The following is a 14,372-nucleotide window of genomic DNA, read 5'->3' on the forward strand; positions in this document are numbered from 1 at the left end:
AAATTAACCATATGAATCAGGAGACCAGTATTAAATATTTGTATTGATTTTAAATGTGGAAATCTAATGTACAGTTAGCTTAGAGACTTTAAAAAAAAACCTTAAATCGAACGAAAAATTAAAAAAATTACTTGTTTTTTTTAATCAACTGTGCTATCTAAGCTCCCGCCACCAAAGTAATTTATGTTTCCATCTTAGTTTTTAATTTCTTATAGCATTTTTTAAATTAGTGATTTGTTTAAATTCGATCTCTGCAACACAAAAGGAAAAAAACACAAAATGAAATAAATTTTGTGTTCAAATATTAAATACAAATCCCAAAAGCATAATTATATTTAATAAAATAATCTTTCATCTAAACAACTCTCCTGCCCTTCTGGCTCCCACAACAATACCCTCCCACGTCTCGCGGCAGACCTGCTCGATGTAGATAGGATCCAGATGGAATCCTTGGAAACCACCCTGGAGACCAGGTAACTCATAAGTATAAGACAACGGGACTCCGATCAGATGCGCATAGTCCTCAGAGGCACCAGACGTGCCATACCAGAGCACCAAGACAGCGTTGCCGACGATATAGTTAGGGAAGTTAGGTAGTTTCCGGGCATCAATAGCGGTAGCCATATTCACACCAACAGTATGTAGAGCGAAAGCATTAGGAGATAGAGAACCGTCATGGCCCCATCCGTAGAGGATCATGCTACCGTAACTGTGCATTGTCAAGTACAAAGCCATGCGATGAAGGTATTCGTGAAGTAGATCCCTCACTACTCTAGTCTCGATCTCAGAGAAGGCTCGGTTCCCGGCGTACGTGTCTGCGCAAGGTGAGTTGCTGGTGCCAACAGTGTTCCAGAAGAAGTCATAGTTGCGGTTGCCATCTACTCCAGGACATAAGCCGCTCAAAGCATTGGTGTCAGTTGAGCGTGTTTTGCGCCAGAATCGTTCCTGGAAATGATATATAATGGTATCACTCTATTATAATATGATAATTACATATTATGTAACCTGTTGTCCTCGGATTATTACGCTGGTTTAAGATTTTATTAAAATTAACAACTTACCGATGTGTGTGTGAATACATATCCATCAGGATTAACAACAGGCAGGATGATCCAATCAAAGTTCTCCAGAAGGTCCGGCTCAGTCACGTCTTCAGTCAACTTATGAATCATCCAAGTAACCGAAGGTGGGGAGATCCACTCCCTGGCGTGGATACCGCCATCAATAAAGATCACGGGTTTTCTCTCATCTTGGAAGTTGGTGGTGGAAATCTTCAGATAGTAGATGGGGCGACCTTCGAAAGAATTTGCGGGACTGACCAAAGTGACGGTGTCAGGAAAACGAGCGGCAATATCGATGACGTAAGCGTCGATCTGAAACAGTGGAATAAATTACCTACAGATAACATTTTTTTTCTATTACATGAACGTTTAATAAATTGTATGAGTCAGGAAATTACTGATAAATCAAGGACGCTTAGCACGTAGAATTTTGTACATTGACCCACCTGTTCCTATCTGTATCACAAATGCACAATCTATGCGCCCGCGGATAATTCCGGGGATAATGTCACTGTGAGAGCTGGTCAGCATTATAATTGTGCAGGAGCAAGAGGGTCAATGTACGAAATTCTTTGTGCTTATCATCCTTACATTATAAGAAACCTTCACATAATAGTTTTAGTTTACTAGGTAGATTGACAACGGTAAGGTTGTAATTAAATGCAACTGGTTTGTGTTATTCTGTCATTAAAAATATGGTACTATGCCTATTTTGAACATACCGTTTCTAGACTCTGATAGTTGTCATAAGGGAGGCTTTTACCGCCATTCCTCATCAAGTCGCGTGCCTTCTTCGCCGCAATCAGTGTGTCGTCGTAGTCCAAGGCACTAAAAAATAAGTAATTTAATAATTTAATGGAATAATCTCAACTAATACAAATAAAATAAATAAATATTAAGGAGCATCTTATACATATAGATAAATCTAGCCCCCAAACTACGAAAAGCTTGTACCTACTATGGGTACTAGGCGATGATATATAAGCACTCATGACTCAGGAACAAATATCACATAGGTATCATAGGTGTTCATCACACAAATAAATGCCCTTACCGGGCTTCGAACACAGGACCATTGGCTTAAGGCATGGTCGGCCACCTAAGACCCACTAAGTCAGACCGGTCGTCGAAATACAAACTACTTAGATACTAAAAATTTTAGAAAATTGTGGCTTCGATTGCATCCGCATTCAGTAGATATGAGTAATAAATAGATATAATATCAGACAAAAGAAGACGTATGATGATTATCTTTACTGCTTAGTTCTTTGATTATATCTGCTTGGAGTTAGGTAAGTACCTACAGTATTTTACTAATCTACTTATGTAATAATGTAGCCAGTATATTACCCGTACCCATATTACATGATGAAATGTAGGTAGGAGATTTCGGACACTAAGTACAACAACCATCTCGCGCATGAGAGGAGGTCTGTGCCCAGCAGTGGCACCTATATAGGCTAAATTATTATTATTATTATTTATATTAAGTACAACAAAACGTAGGCAAAAATAAAATTATCATTACTCATATAGTGAAAAGAGTTTGCAGAAAATATGCAACTAAGTTTTCAATCTTAGTACCTAGTATTAGTACTAATTGACTCGTTATATTTGTCGAAATAGCTAAGCAATTTTACATTGCACTATTTACTGTTTACTTTGGACTTCTGCTATATAATGCCTGATTCAATAAATTAATTACTGGGTTGACTAATAAACCAATCCAAGTATTTAATAAAAATAGCTGAATGATAATACCTAAAAACATTTTTATCGTACGTAAGCATTTGACGTCAATATTTATCTCTTATAAATGAAGTTAATGGGTATTAACCATTCATAAATGGGATTTAAATTGAATAGTAGCAGCTTTGCTGATATTTTCGCTTTGACATGCCCAATAAGAAAAGTATAGGTCAAACATACAACTCGATGACATCGGCAAAGGAAGGAAGGAAGTCATCGTCTAGTTTTATTATCTTGAAATTGGTGAAAAATTAAGGATCCACTGCGATAACTAAAGCTGTTAAAGCATTAAACGTTTTGTTCAGTATCCGTGTCGATGACGTCCGATTGTCTACCGTGAACTGTTTCTTCTTTCATCCTGTCGGTTCTGCCACTGCTCATATGCTCTACAATACTCGACTTTGTATATTTGGTGCCTATAAACAGTGTCAACCTCAACTCGTATACATCTTATATAGTTTCTATACATTCCTATATGTACTTACGCTTTTACATTCTCAGCATGCACTTTGTAGTCGATAGCCAAATCTTCTAAAGCCTTGGTGAATCCGGCTTGATGTTTCGGCGCGACTAGAACAACGCCCTCACGTTGAACGATGGGGTGACTCAGGACATCAACGGAGTACTGGTCGAGGATCGGTGCGAGAGCCTTCAGCTGTTCAGCGGATGCTGGTCCCACGTAGTAGGACTTCCACCTGCGATTGAAACATATCACGATTCCGCAATGATCTAATTTGCTATTTTATTAGGTTATTATTTTAGAAAGTTTAAATGTAGGTTCTTGAAACGCATTACCATCCTTTTACCACCTGATAGGCAGGAATTTAAGACCGGATACAAAAATAATTCAATAATTTACGAAGACAGGCTACTTTTATAAGTAGTTGGCTAAAGAAGTTTGCAAGAATTAGTTACGTATATATTTTGTTCAGTTATTCTTATTTAAAGATGGTAGGTACACAATAACATCTTTCATATTCTTGTGCTCTTAAATATTTGATGCATGTGGCAGAAATCCCAATATGTAGTTTCAAAATGTATAATTGAAATTTACTTACCCCTCATATTTCTCGTGCTTGGCAAAAGCCAAAGCAAACAAGAGGACCACGGCTAGCAACCTCATTGTTTCGACTGTCTGGAAAACCGAATCGCCGTCTACATATATACTTGTAGCAAGATAATTACTTACAAAGTTCGAAAGATAACTCGATATAGATAGCTTTACAGTCTTATGTAAGTAGTTATCTTTCGAACCAACCACCTCAAAAACTCCTCCTCATTTGCACGTAACGGTGTAGACGACTAATCTTTTTAATCTTTATTTGATTTTATTTCGATGTACGTAATGTCATATGACTATAGGTATACGACTCGAGAATATTAATTGATTAAAATAAAATGAGTTCAAAAAGCATAAAAATATTTAATATAAAATCCTTCATCTAAATAACTCTCCTGCTCTTCTTGCTCCCACGACGATGCCCTCCCACGTCTCGCGGCAGACCTGCTCGATGTAAATAGGATTCAAGTGGAATCCTTCGAAACCACCCTGGAGACCAGGCAATTCATAAGTGTAAGACAACGGAACTCCGATAAGATGTGCATAGTCTTCAGATGCGCCGGACGCGCCATACCAGAGCACCAAGACAGCATTGCCGACAATATAGTTCGGGAAGTTAGACAGTTTCCGGGCATCGATAGCAGTAGCCATATTGACACCAACAGTATGGAGAGCGAAAGCATTAGGAGACAGAGATCCGTCATGACCCCATCCGTAGAGGATCATGCTACCGTAACTGTGCATTGTCAAGTACAAAGCCATGCGATGAAGGTATTCGTGAAGTAGATCCCTCACTACTCTGGTTTCGATCTCGGAGAAGGCTCGGCTCCCACCGTATGTGTCTGCGCAAGGTAAGGGGCTAGTGCCAACAGTGTTCCAGAAGAAGTCATAGTTACGGTTGCCGTCTACTCCAGGACATAAGCTGCTTAAGGCGTGGCTGTCAGTTGAGCGGGTTTTGCGCCAGAAACGATCCTGAAAATGATAAACATCACCTTTTAAGGTCTCACTTTTGAAAGTAAATTAAACTTACAAAATCTAACTTCGGTACAGACCAGAACTAAGCTGATGCTGATGAATGATAATCGTCAAAGACTACGTACTATAGCTAAAATAAATAATGTAAACGGAATGAAGATCCAATTTAAGTTACACTTACCGATGAGAAGGTGAAGGCATATCCATCAGGATTGACGACAGGCAGGATGATCCAATCAAAGTTCTCCAGAAGGTCAGGCTCAGTCACGTCTTCAGTCAACTTATGAATCATCCAGGTAACCGAAGGTGGGGATATCCACTCCCTGGCGTGGATGCCGCCATCAATGAAGATCACGGGTTTCCTCTCATCTTGGAAGTTGGTGGTGGAAATCTTCAGGTAGTAGATGGGGCGGCCTTCGAAGGAATTTGCGGGGCTGACCAAAGTGACAGTGTCAGGGAAACGAGCTGCAATGTCGATGAGGTAAGCGTCGATCTGAAAAAAAAACAAATTACAAATCAAATATATATTACATGATTGATTAAACACTTGGAGTAGGAAAAATACCGACACAGTAAATCTCCAAGAATAATCTCTCTCACTGAAATTTTATTAATTATACTCGGAATGTTCGAAGTTATGTGTGATGGATAACGGCAAGGTTTGTATTATGGCTGGTTATTTAAACTAAAATAGTTACTCTAGATTCGTCCCGAACTAAGCTAACATCTAATACAAAAATACCGTCTTTTGAGCCCAACGCTTAAAGTCCTCCTCGTATTTACCCTTTTACTGGTTTGTATTTTTGTATACCTCAATTTATATTTAGACGTAGTTATAAATAGGTACTACTAATATTTTGAACATACCGTTTCTAGAGTCTGATAGTTGTCATAAGGGAGGTTTTTTCCGCCATTCCTCATAAAGTCGCGTGCCTTTTTAGCCGCAATCAGTGTATCGTCATAGTCCAAGGCACTGCAATAATAATAATAAATATTAAATCAATCAAACCAGATTTCAAAGCATTTAAATTTGTGATCGCAAATACATACAGTAAATATCTAGTACCTATTGTCTGGAAGAAGCAGCCGAATGCTTACAATTACCTAGTATGCTTTACTGATTTATAGAATAGTTCGTGACATTCACGAAGACGTGTCCCTTGACTCGTAAGGTCAATGTTATTAAGGGTTAGATTTGACAAATGTGCGCGTTATCGTGGATGACACGAACTATAGGTATAAGCTTTTGCCTACGAAGACCACGCAACATGATGAAAAGTAGGTACGAGTAGAAGCATAGGCTAGACGCTCAGTTCAACATACTGTACATCATTTTTTTCTTTTTTTTAACACAAAAAATATACTTAACTATAATAAGTATGCAAAACGAAATAATACATTAATCAATGGGTTGATTAGTTTTCTATAATCCAAGCAACGTCATTAAAATCAGCGAAAAGATAATTAAAAACATTGATAACATACGTAAGTATGTAGGTAAACATTTGACATCGATATTAGCTTGTAGATGAATTTAATGATAAATGTCACGTATTACCAATCAATAATATATCAATCAATTAATATTAAAGAATTGATTTTTAGGATGAATGTATTCTTTGTCGAAATCCAGGTTAAGCTGTAGGTAAAATCTGTTCAGCTATTTTTGCGTGATCGAAGAACCAAAATACAACCTTTTATAAATGTCGAAATATTACACAGGCTTTAACGATTATAATATTACAAGTAGGTAGGAGGTTAAGGAGGTATTAGTAAGACAACAGATTGATGTCTATCAACTCGTAAGCATTTAGATTTTGTAAACATTAAAGTGTAGATGTCGCTAGTGACGTTGTTAGCAGGGATCGTAACCGGTTTTTTTTTTGTAAAAACTTCGAAATAACCATATATTTTGGTTTATTGTAAACTCCAAATGTAGGATACATGTCTATTATTAGATAACAACTTTGCAATATTAGATTGCCCAATTAAAAATGAAATAATTTACAAAGAACGAAAGTATATCGGTTTTGTTCCCGTATAAAAAATATCGGTTTCCGATCCTGGTTGTCAGTTGCAATGGTTAAATTCGCGGTGAATGACGGCTGGTCGGCTAGTGCACATCGTAACACATCGGACCGGCAATCCCGAGATGTGGGTTCGAGTCCTACGTTGGCCAGAGTTGATCATCGTTGATTTTTCTTTGTTATTGACATCTATTTATACAATTTATACATTTAGGTGCATTCAGAAAAAATGTTTATTAATAGAGATTGCCGCAGTGATATCCTCATTAATACAGGTCAATGTCGGTGATACCGGCAAAGCTAAAAATCGTTGTCCATGTAGTTTGATTAACCTCTCGTGTGTCGCGAGTATTTTCTTCAAATAGCTTCCTCGTACGCGGATCCGCGGATACGAGCGCTAATCCCGAATTTAGGTTAAAAATAAGTTTTTTGGCAAAAAAACCATTTTTGGTACAAGCTTTTATCGCTGACTGTATTTTTCTTTCTACAGGCAACTAATACTCATCGAGACACTTCTAAAATCCCCAAATACAATTAGGTTGCATTGTTTTATCACACAGTTCATATGACCACCTCCTGTCTCCATCATCAGATCAGCTCTATGGTACCATAATATTGCACTGTCACCCGACTTACATTTGTATGCAAATATTCATCTTCATCGGTATCTGGGAAGTGGGTCAAATTTAACCCGCAATTTAACTTGCAAGATTTGACCCGTACATACATATTTAGGTACATTGCAAGTTAATAAAAAGCTTGTACTTAAGCACTCACCAGTCAAACTCACAAACGGAGGGTCGTAGGTGCCTATCCTTTAAAAACAACGCCAATAGAAACTTAAATAACGTATTGAAATGATGACGTGACTTTTCGACGCTTCTATTATCGCGTACATTCTACCTTTTAGATTTGGGGTTTGTTCATTTGTACGATTGTCCGGGCTCCGGCCCCGGAAATTGTAGGAAGGATAATACCGACTCTGTTATTGGACACTTAAGGTAAATCTTGATAAAACTGTCAATCTACCATCATTCAACCGTATCAACCTACTTAAATTATTCCCAAATCTACTTACGCTTTAACATTCTCAGCATGCACCTTGTAGTCGATAGCCAAGTCTTCTAAAGCCTTGGTGAAATCGGCCTGGTGTTTTGGAGCCACCAGAACAACGCCCTCGCGTTGAACTATAGGGTGACTCAGGACATCGACGGAGTACTGGTCGAGGATCGGTCCGAGTGCTTTCAGCTGTTCAGCGGACGCTGGTCCCACATAGTAGGATTTCCATCTGTAATTGAAAGATATTTGTAGTCCGAAATGCTCTAGACTCTAGTTTGCTTTTTTATTCAGGCGTTATAATTTTAGGTAGATAATATCTCTGAAGTTTCTTCTTCTTTGGATGCCACAAAATTGGATATAGAAACACGCATACAAAGACATTTATAAAACAATAATAGCACCTGGTACTGGTACAAACAAAAAGAGACTTAAATTTAGAATAGACCAGGTTTTGTGTAAATTAAATGACGGAATCAGCCGAAGAAGTGTGCAAGGCTTAGGTATATTTTTATCTGTTGAAATTGAATTCTACTTACCCCTCGTATTTCTCGTGCTTGGCATAAGCCAAAGCGAACAACAGAACCACGACTAGTAACCTCATTGTGTCGAATGTGTAGAAAAGAAAATCGCCGTCTATATACTGGCAAAGTTCGAGAGATAACTCGAAAGATATAGATAAGTTTACAATCTTAAGTCGTTATCTTGACGACCTCCACCGGCGACCACCTCACCAACTTCTCTCTCTTTAGCACGTACGTTCAGTAGGATCGTTGTTTTCATTTGATAACAGTTTACTAGTTATTGCTACGCTCGCGTTTGTTTTGGTAATCTGTTGTTTTTATTATATTTTGTGCAGACTTTTGATTTAACATTCCGAAAATCCATACCAGTGGAATTTGTACACACGTTATATAGTGTAGGAAATGGTTTGTATTGTTTAAAGTTACAAGAAAAAAAAACAAATCCAACTTTGTAACAATTGAGAGTGATTTAAATTTCATCGTGCTTAACTTACTATAGGGTAGCCTGTGGCCCGCCATCTTGGTGATATCGCCGTATGATAAATTTCTTTGTTTTTTTTTTCATTAATGTTATTAGGTAATAGTGTAATACTGAAATAATTGAATAATGAATAGGAGTTGTCAAATCTTTAAAAATGATGTGGCTACACGGTCGTTAATAAGTGCCGTGCGAAGTAGATACAAAGTTCAAGTAAAAGTTGCAAAGTTAGTTCTTGTTAATGTGCGTAAATGGCAATCCCACGAATAATACGAACCTATGTTATCGAAATTACCAAATATTATTGAATGACGTTGCTAGGATTATATAGAACTGATCAACGTGTTAAATCGATTTTGATCCATATACAAATCAGGAAAATACGCAATCGTAATTACTTGATAACCGGCTATTCATTATGCCTTTTGCATCGCTATCTTTTAATTAATGGCACATATATATTGATTTGTATCTAATCAATCCATCGATCAATAAACATACCAATCATTGACAACTAATTTCAGATAAATCTGGACAAGAGCATGTCAGACCATGCTCAGTTTAAGTTTACCCACCACAGTCACAGTCCGTTCACAATAGACAACCAAAAAGCACTTTTGTGGAAAAGGTTTACTTTAAATAAAACCTCAAAAACGGCTCCAATTAATATGTTACTTTCGTGATACCTATGTTTCGAAATTTTTAACTCAGATCTAATTTTCTTTTCAGTACAATTAATGGACAGCGGATAGACAGAAGAAAAGTTGATACTATAAGGATTCCTAGTTTACAATAGCGACGAAATCCTAAAAATGATGTTGTTTTTAATCATGCAACATGCAACACATGATTACATTATAAAAATACATTAACAAAAAAAAAGGTCAAAAAGGAGAATACAAAACAAACAGATAAAGAAATGAACCGGTCCTTTTTGACCTTTTTTTTGTTAATGTATTTTTATAATGTAATGATGTGTTGCATGATTAAAAACAACATCATTTTTAGGATTTCGTCGCTATAGTAAACTAGGAATCCTTATAGTATCAACTTTTCTTCTGTCTATCCGCTGTCCAGTAATAGTTAGTACTGAAATGCTCTCCACTCAGCAATGCGCTCAGTTGTCGATGGCGCTCGCTGGTGTTCTGTGGAGCCAGCGAGGTGTGCGGGACAGCATATTGACTGGTGTCAGATTAAATAATAATATGTTATCAATAGTGAAATATAAATATATTTTACAACAAAAAAATTACTTATAATTTTATTATTCTGCGATTACTAGAAATCGACTAGGGCGTTAATAACATTTAGGAACTGGAGCTACGGGTATTACCGGTAGCATTTTGCAATTTCAACAATACCCTGTTGAGCCAATAGGTGTTATTTCAGTTTGGACTTGAACCCACTAATAGTAATAATAGGTTACAACCAATGCAAAGATAAGACTTTGGCTTGTGTGCAACCGATGTAAATATATCTTATGTAAATATAAATGTTTGGCTCATAAATAATTCTTCTTTTATTATTTGTTTCTAGCAACTTAGGACATATATCAGCTAAGCCATATATACAAATAGCTATATTATTATATTAGCTATAATAGCTATGAATTATGTTTTCATTTCTCATGCTTTGAAAGTGGGTCGTTGTTGTTCTAAAAGGTGTGCAGGAAATGATATGTATGTTTCTGCTCTAGAGCATTGTACCTACTTTCTAAGTACGTTTTTTTTCTCTTTTTACGATAAACAATTACAATTTTGGTTTTAAATAGATTTGTTGTACAATTTCCATTCTGATAATGAATTCCCCGTTCGATAAACAACGAAATGTATTACCTATTTTTTTAATTGAAAGTACCCTCAAGAAATAGTACTGAAGTTTATACTTAGCCGTGTTTTTCGTCATATTCGAAATTAAAAGTAGAGTGTTCGACTCGGTTGAAAGGCACCATTTCAATCTCGGACTATTGGCGCTCTTACGGCGTTCGAGCGCCAAACTACCTTGACAGAAATGGGTGTCTTTCATCGCTTGGTTAACAATATACTATTATTGTGTGGCCTCATGTTGTACATACTTTTTTATTTGCCTCGAGTTATAAGTGTTAAATCATAATCATAATCATATTTATTGGTAATATCATATTACATGTCACAATACATTTTATACTTAAGTACATATGTACATATTGCAGATAATTAAGTATTCAAAATTACACACAAAAAATACAGTACAACAGTATGTGTATCCTATCCTAAATCAACACAAAATAGCTCGCTATGATTATAGAAAGCCTGCTCGACAAGCCAGTTTTTTAGTTTTGTTCTGAAAACCGACGCACTAGGAGCAGCAACTATTTCGCTTGGGAGGTGATTATAAACCTTGCGACCCATAACGTGAGCGAGTTTTTTTGATTTGGCGAGTCTGAGAGGTAAAAGGGGTAGTTTTCCGGCGCTCGCGCTTCGGGTTTTGTACCTCCGGTAAGACTCGTTACTAATGGGGTTGGATTCAACTTCACCTCGTGTGGTCACAGCCATTTGTAATATTAAAAGGGAGGGTATCGTTAAAATACCTAGGCTCTTAAATATCGGTTTCGCTGAAACAGTTTGCGGGACGCGCGCTATTGCACGTACTGCGCGCTTCTGAAGCCGAAACACTCTCTCCCTCTCCGCGGCTCCTGCCCAAAACTCAACCCCGTATTGCAGGTGCGCGTGTACCGAAGCGAAATAGCAAGCACGGACAGTTTCCACAGGCAGGACTCGTGCGAGTCGTTTTAACGCGAAACATGCTGTAGCGAGTTTATTGCACACCTTATTAATGTGACAGCTCCAGGTGAGTCCACTGTCTAGCTCAAATCCCAAGAAGGTTGAGTTAGTGACCTGTTCAATCACATCACCCTTAGCTAGCACTGATAACGATCTCATTTGGCGTCCAGAAAGATCAAAATTAATGAGATGAGTTTTTTGAGTGTTTAGTATGAGACCATTGATACTAAACCAGTTTGCTATTGTTGCGGCAGTCACATTCAACTTTTTTTCGAGCTCCTCATATGACTCTGCGTGCACAACAACTGCAACATCGTCAGCGTAGATGAAGGTCTCTCCACAGCCAACAGCATTGGGCAGGTCGTTCAACAACAAAGAGAAAAGTATATTAGATACTGAGGAACCCTGAGCGACGCCCATACTTGTGACCACTGCGTCAGATCGTACGCGACCACTGTCAGCCAAAACAAGCTGTTTCCTGTTCCGTAGCAGATCTGCCATCAACGCCAACGCGGGACCTGCTAAGCCATAGTGCTGAAGTTTGTAAGTCAGGAGGTTATGATCCGCAACGTCGAACGCCTTAGACAAGTCGCAGCAGAGGACGGCGACTTGGCTCTTGCTCTCGCGGGCCTCCAGTATCTGACGAACCACGGCTCGTGTCAATGTAGTTGTTGAACGTCCCTTCCGGTACGCGTATTGTCTATTAGACAGTGCATTGGTTGTGATGAGGAAGTCCGTCAACCTAGAACTTAGGCCGTGCTCAAATATTTTGGCGATCACCGGGATAATCGCTACGGGTCTATATGCATCGATATCGGTTCTCTTTCCCTTCCCTTTGTATAGCGGTGAAATTCGGCTTTCTTTCAGTGGTTCGGGAAAGACGCCCTCTCGAAGGCATCTGTTGTACACAAAGGCGAGTATTGGAGCTATATCGACTGCTACTGAATGGATCAGTGTCACGGAGATGTCGTAAATGTCTCGAGTTGTTTTTTTCGCTATATAGGTGGTGATAATGCGGAACACTTCGTCTGGTGTAAACGGCTTTAGCTTAACGCAGCGATCAGCGGGCGGGCCGGCAGCGCGCAGGGCGGCCAGAGCGCGCGGCATGTCGGCGGGTGCCGCGCCGCATGCAACTGCCGCTCCTGCGAACCTATTATTCATCGCGTCAGCGGCGGCTTTTTTTGTTTTGTACTTAACCCCGTCAGAGTCGAGAACTAGATCTGTGAAATCCGCGTGATCTATGGAAGTTTTGTTCCCTTTTTCACGGTTTATTATACCCCACATCGTCCTAATCGTGTTAGTGCTATTGGTAATGTTTTTAGAGTAGTAATTTGCTTTTTTTAAGTTGAGTAGGTTATTATACTTTCGGTTCATGCCGGTTATGAGATTTGAAACATGTTCATTATCGGGCAATCGCTTACCCAGATCGATAATGTCAAATAATAAGATTTTGAGGTCGTGAATGTCGGGGGTCACCCACGATTCCCTTTTCCTATTAGTAATATTTTTAATCGGAAAGCAAATTTCGAATTTATTTTTAATCGTGTTAATTAGGGACTCTATCAGTTTCGTGACGGATCCATTATTGCGGTGTATGGTTTCGTGCCAGTCCACACTCCGTATCGCTATTCGGAATTCGTTGTAAAATCGCGTTGAGTGTGTTCATTTGGCACTTTGTTCGCTTACCATAAGGCACGCTTAATGATTATTTGTCTACGCTGAAATTTGTTTTCGAAGTCTAGCGCAACAGTATTTACTTTTATATTTATTTTACATAAAAATATTTTCACACCAGCTAGTAAAGGATTTCTTGGTTGTTCAAAAACTGATGAGAAAGGTGCATTTTATTCACATGTGTGGCAAAGTAATCTGATGTAAATTTCGAGTTGTTTCCTGGTGGAATTGATGAAAGATAAATATTAAATAACGTTCATTTAGATTCGACTTGGATTGATTTTGTTTACAATTACTACTTTCCTCGCGTTGGTGTGTTGATTTTTTTTTTGTGTTTCACTCGGTGGCAATAACTATTTAAGGTTCGTGGGCGAGTTGCATATTCAGCTCAACGTAAAATAATTTGTTTTCTTGTATTTTTGTAGAATAAAAGGAATAATGTGTAAGTACGTTATTTTCGTTATTTGTCATTGTTTAAATTGAATACGGTAAGACGTTACAAATTTTAATAACATTTATTGAGATTATTCAATAACTTGATAAAAATAAATTGTTCATCGGTGTTCATACAAACAGTTGTTGTTTTATTTTTGCAAATGTATGCATCTTATTACAAAAAGGTATAATTATAGCTAATTAGGAAAATGAATTTTAAAGTCAGTTAAAAAGGAATTTTACACACCTGACACGAAGATCTGGACACACATTAAAAAAATACCAAACAACTCATTCACTCAGGCCAATCCGAGCCTACACTGACATCAGCATGATATCTGAATGATGTCATTTAGTAATCCTGCGTCTCGTCCGCGCCAATTCTCACGGACAAGTATGAGTAAAATGCACGATAACTAATTGACATCGTTTAGATATCATTTTGATATCAGTGTACATTAGTATTGGCCTGACTGCCAGCAAGTTCGTAGGCGCATTCCGCTACAAATACCGTGTAATATCAGCTTCGCTCGTAGTGCGGAGCTCGCGTGTGTTAATAGTAGATTGTTAA

At 38.0% G+C, this 14,372-nt stretch overlaps 2 protein-coding genes across 2 annotated transcripts; both read right to left on the reverse strand.

The window, feature by feature from the left end:
• Window positions 1-280: 280 nt before the first annotated feature.
• On the reverse strand, window positions 281-4,112 carry LOC133524836 (carboxypeptidase B-like). Its single transcript, XM_061860988.1, has 5 exons — window positions 3,869-4,112; window positions 3,296-3,505; window positions 1,784-1,889; window positions 1,062-1,373; window positions 281-945 (listed from the first exon to the last, which is right to left on the reverse strand). The coding sequence occupies exons 1-5, from the start codon at window positions 3,931-3,933 to the stop codon at window positions 352-354; spliced, it is 1,287 nt and encodes a 428-aa protein (XP_061716972.1). The 5' UTR covers window positions 3,934-4,112; the 3' UTR covers window positions 281-351.
• Window positions 4,113-4,213: 101 nt separating this feature from the next.
• Window positions 4,214-8,585, reverse strand: LOC133524835 (carboxypeptidase B-like). Its single transcript, XM_061860987.1, has 5 exons — window positions 8,468-8,585; window positions 7,951-8,160; window positions 5,713-5,818; window positions 5,027-5,338; window positions 4,214-4,842 (listed from the first exon to the last, which is right to left on the reverse strand). Exons 1-5 carry the CDS (start codon window positions 8,530-8,532, stop codon window positions 4,249-4,251), a joined length of 1,287 nt encoding a protein of 428 aa, XP_061716971.1. The 5' UTR covers window positions 8,533-8,585; the 3' UTR covers window positions 4,214-4,248.
• Window positions 8,586-14,372: the final 5,787 nt, after the last annotated feature.

This window comes from Cydia pomonella, chromosome 14, assembly GCF_033807575.1.
Source record: "Cydia pomonella isolate Wapato2018A chromosome 14, ilCydPomo1, whole genome shotgun sequence".
NCBI classification, from domain to species: domain Eukaryota; kingdom Metazoa; phylum Arthropoda; class Insecta; order Lepidoptera; family Tortricidae; genus Cydia; species Cydia pomonella.

What these genes read in the sequence shown, in the direction of transcription:
- LOC133524835 (XM_061860987.1), bottom strand. Translation starts at nt 8,532, where the DNA reads ATGAGGTTACTAGTCGTGGTTCTGTTGTTCGCTTTGGCTTATGCCAAG. An exon ending in AAGCACGAGAAATACGAGGG is followed by an intron (nt 8,161 to 8,467) that starts GTAAGTAGAATT and finishes TTTCAATTACAG; the next exon opens with ATGGAAATCCTACTATGTGG. An exon ending in ATGCCTTCACCTTCTCATCG is followed by an intron (nt 4,843 to 5,026) that starts GTAAGTGTAACT and finishes TATCATTTTCAG; the next exon opens with GATCGTTTCTGGCGCAAAAC.
- LOC133524836 (XM_061860988.1), bottom strand. Translation starts at nt 3,933, where the DNA reads ATGAGGTTGCTAGCCGTGGTCCTCTTGTTTGCTTTGGCTTTTGCCAAG. An exon ending in AAGCACGAGAAATATGAGGG is followed by an intron (nt 3,506 to 3,868) that starts GTAAGTAAATTT and finishes TTTCAATCGCAG; the next exon opens with GTGGAAGTCCTACTACGTGG. An exon ending in CATGCTGAGAATGTAAAAGC is followed by an intron (nt 1,890 to 3,295) that starts GTAAGTACATAT and finishes CTTATTTTTTAG; the next exon opens with TGCCTTGGACTACGACGACA.